At 43.7% G+C, this 15345-nt stretch overlaps 1 protein-coding gene across 2 annotated transcripts in view; it reads right to left on the bottom strand.

Moving 5' to 3' along the window:
- Positions 1–4749: 4749 nt before the first annotated feature.
- The window catches only part of npas1 (neuronal PAS domain protein 1), a 37049-nt gene continuing 26453 nt past the window's right edge, over positions 4750–15345 (bottom strand). The window contains exons 6-12 of one of the 2 annotated variants that reach the window (XM_069706421.1): positions 11362–11536; positions 11091–11206; positions 10437–10633; positions 10129–10235; positions 9765–9912; positions 8110–8222; positions 4750–8007 (exon numbers count right to left, since the gene is read on the bottom strand). In XM_069706421.1, coding sequence (XP_069562522.1) covers positions 6917–8007; positions 8110–8222; positions 9765–9912; positions 10129–10235; positions 10437–10633; positions 11091–11206; positions 11362–11536 — 1947 coding nt within the window. In that variant the 3' untranslated portion in view covers positions 4750–6916. The remainder of the gene's footprint in view (positions 8008–8109; positions 8223–9764; positions 9913–10128; positions 10236–10436; positions 10634–11090; positions 11207–11361; positions 11537–15345) is intronic. The other variant, XM_069706422.1, reaches the window with a different exon arrangement.

The raw sequence follows: 15345 nt of genomic DNA, 5'->3' as shown, positions 1-15345 counted from the left end.
TGTGCTGAGTCAGAGCTGCAGTGCTTTGAAGAGGTCGTTCTGCAGATATGTGTTATGATATGGATTTATGCTTGTGTTTTTTAAGGAAATACTTAATAATTAAAGAGTGATGGGCCCGAAAAAGTCGGCAGCCACTTAAATAGACTATTGAATAAGCTACAGTTAACTGCATAAAGAATTACACAATACCAATGTGACCGCTTTCTCTGTTAATTTCCCATCTCGTTTGGTGCGGACCACAAATATATAAAGATCTTTAGTTCAGTGAAAGCCAAGCAGGCAGCTTCCCTGCATCTGCCGGGCTCCAAAAGTACCAAACTGTTATTTGGTTCATTCCAAATGTTGTCAAGAGAATTTGCACCCAAAAAAAAAGAAGCACAAATGAGGTCTGAATTATAACCTGGTCTTAATTATTTAAATTTATGATATACTTTCACGATGCATATAATAAATAATTAGGGATTTCTTTTTATGAACACATAACACTGGTGGCTGTGTTGTATTTATCCAGCACAGGAGTCCTGTTTTTTTCCCCCCTTGATCTCGAAGCATGTAATAAAGCTGCTGTAGGAAGTGCTGCGCATGACGAGGCCACAAGGAGCACTGTGGGCTCAACTCATCTTTTCTTTTGAGCTTAATGTAAAACTACAAGTTTGGATCATTTTTATGATAATTCAATGTCAAATTTTGAGTTCATTTTCAGAGCACTTTTAAATATGACTTATTCTAACTAGAGAGCTTTTGAGGTATTTTTTTTTTTACCTGAAATGAATCATTTAAATTGTGCTGTTCAGAGTTCATTCAACTGATGAAATTAAGTTTTTGAAGAAGTAAAATGAGCCTTGTTTTTAAACGTGTTAAATGGAGGCCATAGTGAATCACTTCAGGGTCCAGCCTGTCCACAGTTTGTGTTGTCATTAACTCAATATCCATTTTGAATTGTCCAAACAAGGTCGGAATTTTTTTGCTTCCTATAAGTTGCATCAGTTTGGTAGACAGCTAAATGACACGCACACCTATTGGAACTGCTCTTATCGACAAACAGCGAACTGCTATTTACTGGAGAAGAAACTTTGCGAGCTCAGTGTCAAACTTCACTCCTTTACAACACCAATGTTAACTTTTCTTTACTTCTAATTTAACAAGAGTTTCAGCAATTGTTGTGTTTACGGTTCTGTTCATTTTACCAGGAGGTTTGAATGACACTTCCTGTTCCTTTGACGTTGGGCTGAGGGCAGACCGGATGCCACAGTGCCTCACTGTTGCCTCGTCAGGTGTTGGGTGGTATTACAAGGTAGGACAGGACAGCAGAAGCTGTTGGCACGTTAACATCAATAGATATATCTTCAACAGGAGACAGTGACGTCTGTAACTTGACATCTAAATGGCTATTGCTTCACTTTGTGTGTGTGTAAGTTTAGTTACTTTTTTTTGGAGGTTTCCAACTTTCGAATCTTACATGTCACCCCTTTAAAGTCATAGTTTACATAATTATAAAAACCTTGTTTACGATGACAAACAGAAAATGTAAACAGAGTGTGTATGACGGCCAGTGTGTCTAAACTCGTTAGATGACTCTAAACTAACCATTCAGTCTACAAGTTCAATTAGATCATATTTTTAAGAAAGGTGAATGAACATGAAAATATTTAGTGGTGGTCGACTTAAACGTGGGGGTGAATCGGGACCCGCCGGCAGACATGCACCAGCACAGCCTTTTACAAATTTTGAGCCGACACCAAAAGAGTGTTTTTCTAACATTCATAATTTTCACATTTAGTTTATTTAGTTTTCTGTTTTCTTTTTAAAACGATACTAAGGCTGTTTCAAAGCCTTCCCTCACACGCCAGCAGTAAAATTACAGATAATGAATCTCTTCTTTCTGTCTTAATTTTTTTCTTTTTCTGACATTTCTTTGGCCCAAACGTACCCCGCAGGTCTAGAAATAGAGGACGTGGCTTATTAAACCACCCACCACATGTACAATTTAAAATGAAGAATGTCAGCTTGCCCAAATGTGATGAAACTGAAGAAATCCCAGGGGCACCGAGACATAAAGGAGTTTTGAAAACACAAACTCCATGATAAAAAAAAACCAACCATATATATTCGAATAGAAAAAGAGACTAAATGTCCAAACGTCTATTTGAATCAAAAACCTTCCATTGCGGGACATTATCAGCACATACCTGTGACCCAACGCCTCTAAGAAAGTTATCCTATTTTTCCAGATTATGCAAACACGGCCAGTAAAGTGTGTTCGTGCTGTCAGAGTCAGGAGTTACTCTGCCAACAGTGGGAGTCAAAAGATGTACAAACTGTCCACACACTCATGCTGTACATGAATAATTTTTATAATGAGCTGCTCGTCTCCAAGCGTGAATATGTGAACTGAGCAGAGCAGCGTGTGGTTGTTGCATGTGTGTGTAAATGTGTGTGTGTGTGTGTGTGTGTGTGTGTGTGTGTTGGCGATGGGGGGGCTTTGTCTGTGATAACTATCGCTGACTGGGTTAGGGCGAAGGTCCGTGATATCTCCCAGCCATCGACACACAGTGTTGCTGTTGAGACTCACCTCAGAGTCACCCTCTCTCCCTCTCTTCCTCTCTTCCTCCCCTCCCCACCGCCCTCCCTCTCCTTCGCTTATTCCCCGGGCGTTTCAGCGCAGTTTTGTGTTTCACATGCAGGCTGAGACCATATAGATGGCGGCTGCAGTGTGACCAGCAACACCCCACCTCCTCCACCACTGAACCCCTCACAGCTCCATCTCCCTCAGATCCTCTTCTACCCTTTCGCCCTCGAGTCCTTTCTTTCTGGACTCCTCCTCACGTCTGCCTCTCCTACTCCTCCTCCTCCTCCTCCTCCTCCTCCCCTCCCCCTCCTCGCTTCCTCTCTCCTCTGTGGCTGCATCTGACTGCACAGGTCTGTTTGGCATGCAGGAGGCTCCTGAGGCCTGGCGCGTCTAAAGGGCAGGGCGCCCAGAGGCAGGAGACGCGCCCTCACTGACAAACACCATCTACCCCAGACCCCGAGCAGCTACAGGAACCGCAACACAACCCAAAGACCAGGTCTAGCCTCATACATCTCCAAGCCTCAGCTTCCACATCGACACTCTCAGCCCTGAAAGTTGGAGTCGTAACCTCTGCTTATTGTTAGTGCAGAGTGCTCATCTGCTCTCAGGTGTTAAATGCCATACGTACGGATCAGAGGATCTGCCTTGAGAAGTGCATTAAGTATGGATTGGCCTTCTCCTGGCTGAGAGGAGAAAGAGGAGATTGTTAGGAAACAATGACAAAGATGGAAATCGTGCTGGGATGAAGGAAAGAGAGAGCGGCGGAGGTGTAGTGAGCTCATGTCAGGTGGAAACTGTCTGGGTGTCTCCCTCCATCCCTCACTCTATTATTCCTTCCCATATTTTTTACTCTTTCAAATGCATTTACATGTGCTGAGGTATTTCCCCCGGGAGCACGACTCTAATTCAGAGGGTAAGATAAGCCATCAAAGTTAGTGACAGAGAGGGCGTATGGGTGACTCAATGACAGGCTGAGTAGAAGGCAGTCAGGAGAGCTGCCATGACTTATGCTCATACACGCCCACACACACACATGCACACAATGATTTCAACTGCACAAGCCGCACCTTTACTTCGCTGTATAAAGACATTGCCCCGCAGGAAAGAAGCGATAAAGAAGAAAGGCTGTTTTGCGGCTCCGTTCGCAGCACATCAGCACATCAGCGCACACGCACACGCACACACACACACGGGCACACACACACACACACTTATACAGTATGGTTTTGCACGTACAATGGCATTTTCTCCCCAACAACTGCTCTTGTTTAGTATGCGCTTCCTTTGGTCTTGAGGAGGAATGATCCTCACTCTAATGAACTGGGGCCTGCCACTTGAATGTAAAACAGGATTTAACCCGTCTTCAATGTCAGAGCCCCTCCCTGGGGCTGCTTCAGACAACACACACATTCGCAAATTCATGGAGATGCACGCACACACACAAACACACGAGCAAACCAGCAGTGTAGACACACACACACACACACACACACACACACACACACACACGCACACTCACACGCACACGCACACGCACACGCACACGCGTGGCGATGCAGGCCGGCATATAGTCTCTCATTAAGTGAGACGCTCTCCATACTCTCTGTGCTTTTTGTGTTCATTTTAAAACCAATTTATGGCCAAGGCTTGGTTAAATCCAACACACTGGAGCAACGTCCTGCCAGGGTCACGCTCACCTGCTCCACACTTTACTTTTTTTTTTTATTAAGGATTGATTTATTTATTTTTTCCACTTCAGAGACATGCAGGATGGCCCACTTTCTCCGTTGATAATGTGAGATAAATACGTATTGGCAGTAACACAGACATTTTTTTAAATATTTATTCTGGCTTGTCACTTGTTTGTTACTCTTAGCTGTGTGTTCTTTGGATGTTTGTTGGTCTTACTGTTCCTAAATGTTGTTTAAATACTTGAAATGTTAATAATTTGTGAAGAAGATGCATGTTAGTAACTGATATTAAGTCTAACAAATCCACTGTATTGAAATGTGAGAGAGGACTGAACCTGTTTATCTTGAAAAAAAAGAAAAAAAAGAAAAAAAAAGTGTCCCAAATGATCTTTGAATCAAATATAATTATCTGAATCAATGCACTTTCATACATCATACACGTTGAATTTATGTGCTTGCAAAAGCAATACAAAAAAAACCAACCAAACCTTGAGTTGTGCTCCTCTAATGGAATATTTTATTGTTATCATCATCTGTATCACTGTTTGTATTTTTACATTGGTTCATTTTATTTGATGAGAGGGTGGAGTATTCACAAAGATGGGAGGATAGCGTTAGATTCACAGTGATGGGCAAGGGGTTAGCGGTTTAATTCAAGAACAAAAAAACAAAAAAAACAACGACAAAAAGAACCAAAACACACACACAAGCAAACGCGCGCACACACACATTCATACACACGTATTATACCAGTAAACGCCCGAGAATATGTGTGCTCACATATTTATATGTGACAGATCTGACAATTTGATTTTTTTTTTTTCCTGTCCGACATCAGAACGCGAGAAGTTGTTTCCACATAAACCGAATCCTCAGATCAGACTGTCGGCCGTAATCTCAATCTCCAAGAAAACAAAGTGCCAGAAAGCTTTCAACAGATTATAAGAAATTTATGTGTATTTGGATCAAATTGTAGACCAATCTAAAAGACTATATTCCAAAAGTGCTAAATAATTCTCATGTTTATTTCTCATGATTTATATCAGTTTATTACTGATCAATTTTACTTTACTCGCATGTTTTTGGCTGTAATGATACCAACATTTTTAAATGTTAAATATTATACTCTGGAATCAAAATCCTCAGTTGTTTGAGTATCTTTTAAACAACCACCGTCTGACTTACCTCCTACTTGCACTAATTAAAAATAAAAGTTATTTCATTTTTTTTATGAAGAAAGTGTCTTGACATTTCACTTGTTTCAAACTTCATTTTCAGTTGAATTGAACTGAAACCAGCACCAGGATTATTCTGCTTTATTTTTATTGACCTCTTACGGTCGAATTTTAATGCCCACACGTGGTCTGTTTATTTGCCTGTCTTTTTAAAATGAGCATTTATCCCACCCACTGCACTGTGGTCAGGCTATGATATTAGTGACCACTCTTGCATCTGTTTTAACAGGATCACACATTGAGTCATGAAGTGCTTTGAGTTCACAGCAGAACATATTTCAGTAAGTGCTCAGAAAAAGGTTTGAATGACAAAAACACTTTTGTCCAGCACCATTTTCTCTCCTAAAGCATTTTTTAGAAATATTTTTTGAGAGAATAAAAAAGGTATTTGGATGATATTGTACATCCAGTAAAACGACACTATTCTGTCCGTCTAGACATATTTTTTTTTGCCCCATTCTTCCATCTGTTTGATCTGGTGAAAAAAAATAATAATAAAAAAAAATCAATAAAGACTTTAGAAAATTAAAAAAACAAGAATATGGCTTTCATACACAAACACAACTGCAGCATCATACAGAATATACTATAATTAATACTCAGTTAAACACATTACCTTCCTATAATCAAACAACAGTAGTGGCATCCTGTCTGCATTGCATTTTCTTCCCTTATATATAATGGAATGTCTGGGACTATTTTATTCATACTTTGCCCCAACAGTGTGCTTTAGGTATGGCTGACTGATGAATACTTTTTTTTAATTATTATTTATTAATATTCTGAGTCTCAGTACAAAACACCAGAAGTCTCTGGTCTCCATCTATTTTAAGGGAAACCCCATCATTTAATTCTCACCTGGAGCCCAGTGTAAGAGATGATTTGTATAATACTGCAATAATAAAAATGTATATTCCAAAGTCACTTTCATTTCTACAGACAAGTGTCTGACTCTTTCTACTGGTTTCAGGGTTAATTGGGTTAATTGGAGTGACAGTAACGGGGATGTGAGCTGAGGGTCTTTATGGTTTTGTCTCTATATACAATATGGCTTCTCTGAGTGGAAGAGACACATAAATCAACACAGTCATCTAGAGAAAGACACAGAGCAGAGTTCATTATTGTTGTAGAGACGAAAAGTCTTTAGGGACAAGCAGTCAAAAGTTTCCATGTCCCGTTTTCTCTGTGAGTTGCTGTCACTTGTCCACAGCAATCCGACACAATAAATTCCTATGGCAGCAACTTGTCACATATTTTAGATTGCAGTTATTCAACTCATTGTCCAATTAGTAACGTCCTCAGAGGCTTAATGTCCCGCCGCTTTTGTCTCTCCTGCCCTTTTCAATGTCTCTCTTGCTCTCCTGTCACTTCGCTCCATCCTTCATTTTTATTTTCTCCTCTCACCTCCTCCCCTCGGAGTCTCAGTCCTCCTCTGTGCCCGCGGCCCCCCTCAGTCCATTCATACAGAAGGGCAGGCCGGAGGAGAAAGGGCTGTCAGATGGGGAGAAACCACTGAAGGGTGGCAGGCCGGCCAGCCGCTGTAGGTGGGGGAAGAAGGCCGGTGGGGGTCCCTTGTGGTGGTCCGAGCGTAGCTGCAGGCCATCACTGTGTCCCACGCTGTGGTGGTGGGAGGGGGGTAGCTCAGGTGGAGCGTACCGGATAGTGCTCGGGGCGTAGAGGCTCTGAGGGCCCTGCGGGCCGAGGGCAAGGGGGTGGAAGAGGACCCGCCCTGCTGCACCGCCTGCAGCCAGTCTCTGAAGCAGCTCAAAGTCAGGACAGTTACCTGCGCCGCCACTGCTCCGACTGACCACCCCCGACACAGCCCTCTCTTCACGGGGCAGCGGGGAGGACACGGACATGGCGGGGGACAGAGCTGGGGACGGGGGCGTGAACAAGCCTTTTGGTGGGGCTTCACTGCTGGAGGAAGAGTCGGGGATTGGGGTGGTGGGGCTGTCACCGTTGAGGCTGCTGGAAGGTGTGTGTGCATGTGAGGGCTGGGTCTGGGAGAGGTGTGTGTGCGAGGTGGAGGTTTGTGTGTGTGACCCCCAACGCCCCCCGGTGGTCAGGGCTTCGTGTTCAGTCTTGATGCCGGGGCTGCCCGGCAGGGGAGACGGGGTCACCACGCTCTTCAGCTGCTGGATCACAGCCCGGCCGTTGTGCACCCTCCCCCCCCTCTCCCCTCTGGTCGTGGTGTCTCCTCCTCGACTCTGTTTCCCTCCTCCCCCGCTGTCTTCCTGTTTCAATCTGTCGCTGTCTACCCCCTGGTCCCACTCTGTCTCTTCCTCCTCCTCTCCCTCGCTTTCGCTCGCCAGGTCCGAGGAGGCTGACACACTCTCCTCTGCATGACGGAGCTCCTCCAGTCTGCGGCGGGTTACGGGAGGTGCGCCCTCAGGGTCGGACCTCAGCAGGCGCTTCCTCCTGTCCTCTGATTGGATGGCAGCGGTGTTGAATTTCTCTCTGCCTTTCGTGTCAGGGTCACTCTTTCCCGCTGAGCTCTTCATTGGCTGTGATCCTGGAGAGGAAGAGATATTTTTATGAAAAGGAGAGGAACAGGCAGGTATTTCTGTGCGTCAGTGGGCATCATGGGAAGGCAGTAATGTGTACAGAGTCATACCTCGGGCCTGAGTGGAGCTGTCAGTGGGGGACGAGCTCACTCGGAGTCGCTCGGCTCTTATGCTCTCTGGTAGCTGCTGCAGATCCAGGGGAGTGTCGGGCAACTCCGTTCGACTGGATGGAGAGATGTGAAAATGGAAAAGGGAGAAAAGGTGGACGTATACACAAATGATCATCTACCACTTAAAGCCACTTACACTTACAAAAAAAAAAAATCCACTAGTTGTGTGCTGATTTGAGTGAATACTTAGAGATGGAAACAACATGTAATCAGCCTAATAACAACCTCCAATAGCCAAACTGCCTCACACCCTTCTAACCTAACACACACCCAGTCCTCCCTTAACACACACACACATGCAAACAGACACATAGGCAGAGCCAACCCCTCAAGAGACACAAACACACACACAGGAAAAGCACCAAAACACACACTTTGCCCCACTCAGCAGCCCACCTATACACAACTAAGCTCAGACAAGGAGGAGGCTGTTGGAGAAGTTAATGAGCTCTTGTAATTACAGCACTAATTAACTAAAACACCATTCAGCCCCAAAATTCTGACATCCATTTGTTGTAATTATATAGCTTCAGTCCAATTAGCATTAAAATTCAGCCTCCTCCTCTTGTTTTTGTCTGACTGCTCTGTTGCTGTGCGCACATTTTATGTTCTGTGTGTGTGTGTGTGTGTGTGTGTGTGTGTGTGTGTGTGTGTGTGTGTGTGTGTGTGTGTGTGTGTGTGTGTGTGTGTGTGTGTGTGTGTGTGTGTGTGTGTGTGTGTGCGTGTGTGTGTGCGTGTGTGTGTATGAGCGCATTTTTTTCAAGGTCTGTGTAATGAATATATAAAGCCTTAACCAAAGGTAATTCTACATTTAAAGGGTCATTTATATTTGAATAGAGACAGTGCAGAGTTTTGAAATATCCTTTTATCAGTTCCAAAGCTTTTCTAATAGATTATGTCAAATAATTCAGAGTATTATTATTTAATTATGACATTAAATAACACTAAATACTGTATATTTAATCAAATATATATAATTCTATATAATAATGCTTTGTTGCTGAGTATTGAAGCTAAACAACACTGAGCAGCTGAGAACTCTGAAAAACTGATAACTTTGGTTAGTAAGACTGAAATTATTTCATGCTACAGAAATAAATAAACAAAATGAATATTTTACGGAGCAGCATGAAAGGTTTACATTTAAGAAAGTGACACAGTAAACGTTTTTTTGAGCTCCACTTTTTTTTTAAATGTAAGAATTTGTTAGTTTTGTCATGATAATAGTTAAAACTGGAAAAATTGTCATCTGTTATCAGATTGATCTAAAATCTGTAAAAATAAGGATGACAAATGTTTTTGAGTCAGCAACATTTTACATAACAATTCAATATAAAAAAATTAAAAAAAAATCCTATTAAAATCAATAGGCAGTGGTGATGTGTTTTGCTTTGATGTCACTATTTTATGAGTATCCTCACCAGTTTCCTGACATGTTGGAATCAGTGAAACTCATTATCCCAATAATCCTACCAAATTTCATCATCTATCCCTTCAAAGGATCTCGGCTCACAGCACGGTGCCTGCATATTTAAAGTGGGCTCATATCAGCTCTCCTGGAGACCAGACTGATGTTTCGCTGTGGTTGCACTGACCTCAGGACATAGTTAACCCAGATGACGTTGCGTTCGTGGGGGGCTTTGTGGTTGATGGAGACGGTGGCAGTGGACTGGATCCACAAGTAGCCTCCTCTCCTCTGGAGCCAGCGATAGTATCCCGTCACTACCTGGCCTTTCCTCAGCACTGAGGGGGAGACGGGCGGAGGGTGGAAAGAGTGGAGAGCAGAGAGGGCTCGTTATTGGTTTGGCAGTTCATGATAGTGGCAGCAGAGGGCGCCTATCACAGTAGGACAGGATGAGATTTCAACAGGCTCCTCTAACCTCCCAAGTTCAGATACTATGAAGAATCAGGGGGGTGGGGATGAACTTCACATACTACACGAGCATATGGATGACTCACAGTCCTCATGGCTCTGCCGGAGGTTTTCCAGGTCTTCTACATAGATGAAATGATAGCAGGTATGTCCCACCACCTCTGCTGGGGTCAGATCCATATACTCCGAGATCCTGTAAAGCAATGCAAGAAAAAAACAAACACTTGTTCACTTAACAGAGGCAGATGTGTCAACTGAACCCAGTAACTGGCTGGGTACTCACGAGACAACCTGAAGGTGGGAGCACTTTTTAACAAAATAAAACTTGGCACATTTTGAAAAATATGCAGATACTCAGCATTCCTCTGACGTTATCTGTGCACAAAATCCTTACCTGTTCTCACAATACGTGACCTGTAGGTCCATGTTCACTCGGAAGACAAACATTTGGCTCTCCATGCGGACTTCATTAAGCGTGGTAGGGGGGAGTGTGTGCGCCAGAGCAACCAAACCCAGCGGTCGGCGCAGGGAGCGCGTGGAGCCCGGAACAAGTGCAGGGCGGCAGCGGATTCGTCCCGTCACGTGGATTACCTGTCGAGCAGAATGTATTCCTTACACACAAAGCTAATTTACAAGAGGATGACAAAATAAGAATCAGGCGAAGTTTGAATTGATTGATGCACTGTGAGACAGTTACAAAACTAAGGACAAATAAAATGACAATAACAAGAATAGGAGCTCAGAAATATTACATTCATCAATGTACATTAAACAAGAAGAAGAACACAAACAAAAAGGAATGCGGCAGCTCTGCTATTACAGCAGTGAGTGCAGTAAACTGTGTTATGTGCGGCGGCTCAGTGTGAAATAAGGTCGCAGCCATAAAATATACAGAAAACGACCAAGCTGACGGTGCTATGAAACTCTGGGAGCACAAAACAAAATGGCTCTGCTTGTGTTTTTACCACTTCAAGAACGAGCAGGTAAATTAAAGCATGCATAACACAAGATATGTTTTCAAATGGTGGCGAGTTATTTCCACAGCTACCTTGTATCCAGAAGACTTGACATGCAGGCCTCGTTTGGTGAGCGTGGACTTCATGCGGATGAAGAAGCCACGGTCAGGAGGTTCGTCAGCAGGAGAGTGAGGACTGGATGGAGCTGCTGAGAAGGAGAGCAGAAGAAGAATTTTACAATACATTAAAATATTGTTATTTTGTTTTGATTATGCAAACTGAATTCAGTAAATTAATAAAAAATAATATATTTGCTTTTATTTATTTCTATTTTCTTGCTATAAATTGACAGCTTAACCGTACCGGGTTCAGGGGTACCAGCCAGGGAGGAGGTGGATGCGGAGCTGGAGGCGCTCTCAGGGACCGTGTGGCAGCCGGCCTCGGCCCGCAGATGGGGCCTGATTCCCAGCCGCTCGGCCATCTCGACGTGGTCCGCTGGGTGGATGTAGTCAAACACGCTACTGCCGGTCAACTCCACCTGAAGGAGAGCACACGCCGATGAAAACCACATACTTGGAGCACAAATAAATACACACAAGTGAGCCAGCGCGCGCACACGCACACGCACACACACAGAGAGAGGTAAAAAATCTATATATGTTATGACAGGAAAATGAAAGCGCTGCTCAGCATTACAACTCAACAAGGAATGTGGAGGTTGTAAGACACACCCCACCCCACCGCCCCAACACACACACATACATTTAAGTCCAGTCTCAGTGGACCGAGTGACTACAGTGCTACACAAATAAAACCAAGGGAGATAAAAATCAATTGTATTTGCTGATTAAAAACAGGTGAACTCCAACTATCTCCAAAGGTCACATTACTATTCTTCTTATTCCCCGTGTCCCTCCCAGCTCCTTCATTCAGTTCTAGTCAATCCCAGCAGACATAATGAGCAGTGCAACAGCTCATACAGCTCTATATGATCCTATCATCATAATGCATCATAGTCGCATCTCTAATCATTTAAAGGTAATAATGGCACTGCTCTTGCACAGCATCCATAAAAGCAGCACAATTGGAGGTGATTCCATCTGAAGCCCTATAAAGGTGTGTGTGTGTGTGTGTGTGTGTGTGTGTGTGTGTGTGTGTGTGTGTGTGTGTGTGTGTGTGTGTGTGTGAGAGAGAGAGAGAGAGAGAGAGAGAGAGAGAGAGAGAGAGAGAGAGAGAGAGAGAGAGAGAGAAAGAAACAGAAAGGGGGGAGAGAGTATGCCTGCTTCCACGCATCCATGCTGCTTCTATTCCATCTGTGAATATATGTGTGCGTGTTCATGTGTGTTTGTGTGCTGAATATCATTCCATCTGATAAAGCCGTGGCTGCAGCAGCCTCACACCCTTGTCTGTAGGACACAGCCATTTATTACCGGATTAGAGCCATTTACTGCAGGCTTTATGGGAGCTTCAGCAGGCCCTCAAGGACATCACAGCCGGGGGAAAGGAAGAAGGGGAACAGGGAAGGCGGGAGCAAAGGAATGAGAGCGCTTGAGGATGAGTGAACAGAGAGGGGAGGAAGGATGGAGGAAACCCCAACGAGTGAGGACGGAAGAGTTTTTTTAGTCCCAGACATACAGGGCTTTATTTCTTGAGACATGGCCTTCTTTTTGAATTTGTGCCACCGGTAATAAACAGATTATTAAATATTAAATTTGATGGGCAACATATGTGGTAATTCTCCTCCAGACGGACAAACTGTGCTACACCCAGACATAAAAAATACCTATTTTGATATGTATTTTAGCATTTATAAACCCTTTCTATGATTTGTGGGTTTAAAAGATGTTTTGCTTGTATTTGATAGCAACAGTCAAGATGAGGACAATAAATACGGCTAAGGAGAGGGGAGAACATAAAAAAAAAAAAAAAAAAAGGATTCGCAGACGAAAGGGAAGCGAAGATGCTACAGTCAGTTTGTATGCGTCTTACCATCAGATCACTGGATAACTGAAGATTCAGGTTTTAAAGGCCACAGCAAGTCAAATGCTGAATGCAGAATTTAAATGAGATGACTTGTAAAAAAAATATTTAAAAAATCCTATCTCCCTGTGTCCATTATTCTTTCACTTCTTGTTATATTGCTAATATATGTTAAGGAATAATTTCATATCTTTATATATACATGTCTTTTTCTGTATTTATTTTCCTGAAGACTTTAAATATTTGTAAAGACTTATCTCAAACTTTGGAGTAATGTATCAAGTGTAACTATTGCTATACCCTCCCATCACTTAAGAGCACCCTTGCACTAACAGAGTAATATAATAGGTTTGGATCTCATTAGGCAAAAACGTCCACTTCCAAAGGTTGTGGTTGAGGTGTGATTTATTTATTTCTCCTCCTGATCAAACAAGTGAGAATGTGAGGCCACTTTTAAGTTTGTCCATAAATAATTTTTTGTTTTATGAAACAGCATTTAAATGTAATGACCTATAATTATAATATAATTAATACTTGTCCGGTGTATTAAAGGGGTTACATGGGAAGCTCAACAACATCCTGAATCTAAAGTGTTTATTTTTTTTTGCTGATCCCTTTCCTCTTCACTTTCAGATTTATGTAACATTATCAGTGTAATTACTTTTCTGTGGTATCCCCTTTTGAGTCTGACATCAAAATGGATTAATTCATGAATGTTTTCAAATTAGGAGTCATTATGAGGCTGGATAATTGATCAAATAAAATAATTGGGTTTGGTTTCTTTAAATTCTGGATGAACCCAGCTTTAAGCATTTATTTAAAATTTTAGGTTTGATCACGATCCATGTGTCTGTCTGTCGTTTTCAAACAAGGACTAAATTCACCTCTGCTCAGAACACTGGACGAGCCATCTGAAAGAGACACAATCCCCCGGCCCTGTGGTATTGGAAAACAAGGTAGAGAGACAAACAGGTCCTTATGGGCTTTACCGGGCTTAAGACCTATCCGAATAATATCACTCCATCACAGGCAGGAGGGAGGGATTGAAAAAAGATCAGACAGAAATGAGAAGATGAGAAAGAGACGGAGCGATTGAGAGGATGAGTCAGGCTCAGACATAAAAACAGGTATAGAATGTGGCGCAAAGGGAGACGTGAGGAGAGACCGAGATCATTCAAATCTCTCAGAGTGAGTGTGTGTGTGTGTGTGTGTGTGTGTGTGTGTGTGTGTGTGTGTGTGTGTGTGTGTGTGTGTGTGTGTGTGTGTGTGTGTGTGTGTGTGTGTGTGTGTGTGTGTGTGTGTGTGTGTGTGTGTGTGTATGTGTAAGTGTCATTGTGTGTCATTGTTTGTGAGTAGTTGTCTGTCAGTGCATCTGTGTGTGTGTGTGTGTGTGTGTGTGTGTGTGTGTGTGTGTGTGTGTGTGTGTGTGTGTGTGTGTGTGTGTGTGTGTGTGTGTGTGTGTGTGTGTGTGTGTGTGTGTGTGTGTGTATATGCTGATATGCACGTGCATGTACGTATGGTGGTGTGGTGGGGATGGAGGGCAGCGAGCAGGGGAAGGAGAGACATGATATAAATAATAGCAGGGGGCTTTAATATGTATGAGGCATCCGGGCAGTGGTCCACAACATACTCTCAGCCCTCAGCCTTCACTGACTGATGGGAGAGGAGAGAGGGAGGGGGAGGGGGGGGGAGAGATGGGGGGGACGGGGGGGCGTGGGGGCTGCATACTAACCATTTGCAGATCAATTCTCTCCTCCCTCAATCTACCATCCTTCCTCCCTTCTCTTTACCCCATTTATCCCCTTTTTTCTCCTCCAAGCCCGCCCCCGCCCCCCTTTCTTCTCCATCCTTTCCATGTCTCCTCCCTCCGACTCCTCCTCATCTTCTCCACCCCTTTGTCTCTCCATCCATTCTTCCCTTGCCTCCTCTGCTTCCCAGGTTTATCCCCGTTCTTTGAGCCCGGAAACCCAGTGAGAGAAAGAAATGATACCTGTAGGCATCAGGGGAGTGGCCGACGGGCTGTGCCCTTGGTCAAGGTGCCTGACCTGGGCTAAGCCGGCTAAGCAACCCCACTGTCAGGGGAGCGGCCCACGGTGTAAGCCAGGGCAGAGGGGTCAGACAGGGGGGGACAGGAGACAAAGGGGCGGTCCACAGGGGCGACATGCCCTCTAAAACAAACCACCAGTTATACTTTTTCACTCAGAGCATCATTTGTTTGTCTGTCCTTCCCCTCTCCCCTGCGTCCGTCTCCACTCACCAAAAAAGTATGTCGAAGTGTTTTTGTCCTCTCCCTCCCACCTACCCTTTCTCTCTTTTTGTATGTTTTTCTTCCTCATCGTTTGTGTCCATAAACATACTATATTCTCC

The sequence above is a fragment of the Brachyistius frenatus genome, unplaced genomic scaffold (genome assembly GCF_029030835.1).
Source record: "Brachyistius frenatus isolate BFR_SWC_R1_liver_20210118 unplaced genomic scaffold, ASM2903083v1 Contig_62, whole genome shotgun sequence".
Taxonomy (NCBI): domain Eukaryota; kingdom Metazoa; phylum Chordata; class Actinopteri; family Embiotocidae; genus Brachyistius; species Brachyistius frenatus.
The sequence above is the reverse complement of the archived record's forward strand: the minus strand, read 5'-3'. Positions and strand labels throughout refer to the sequence as shown.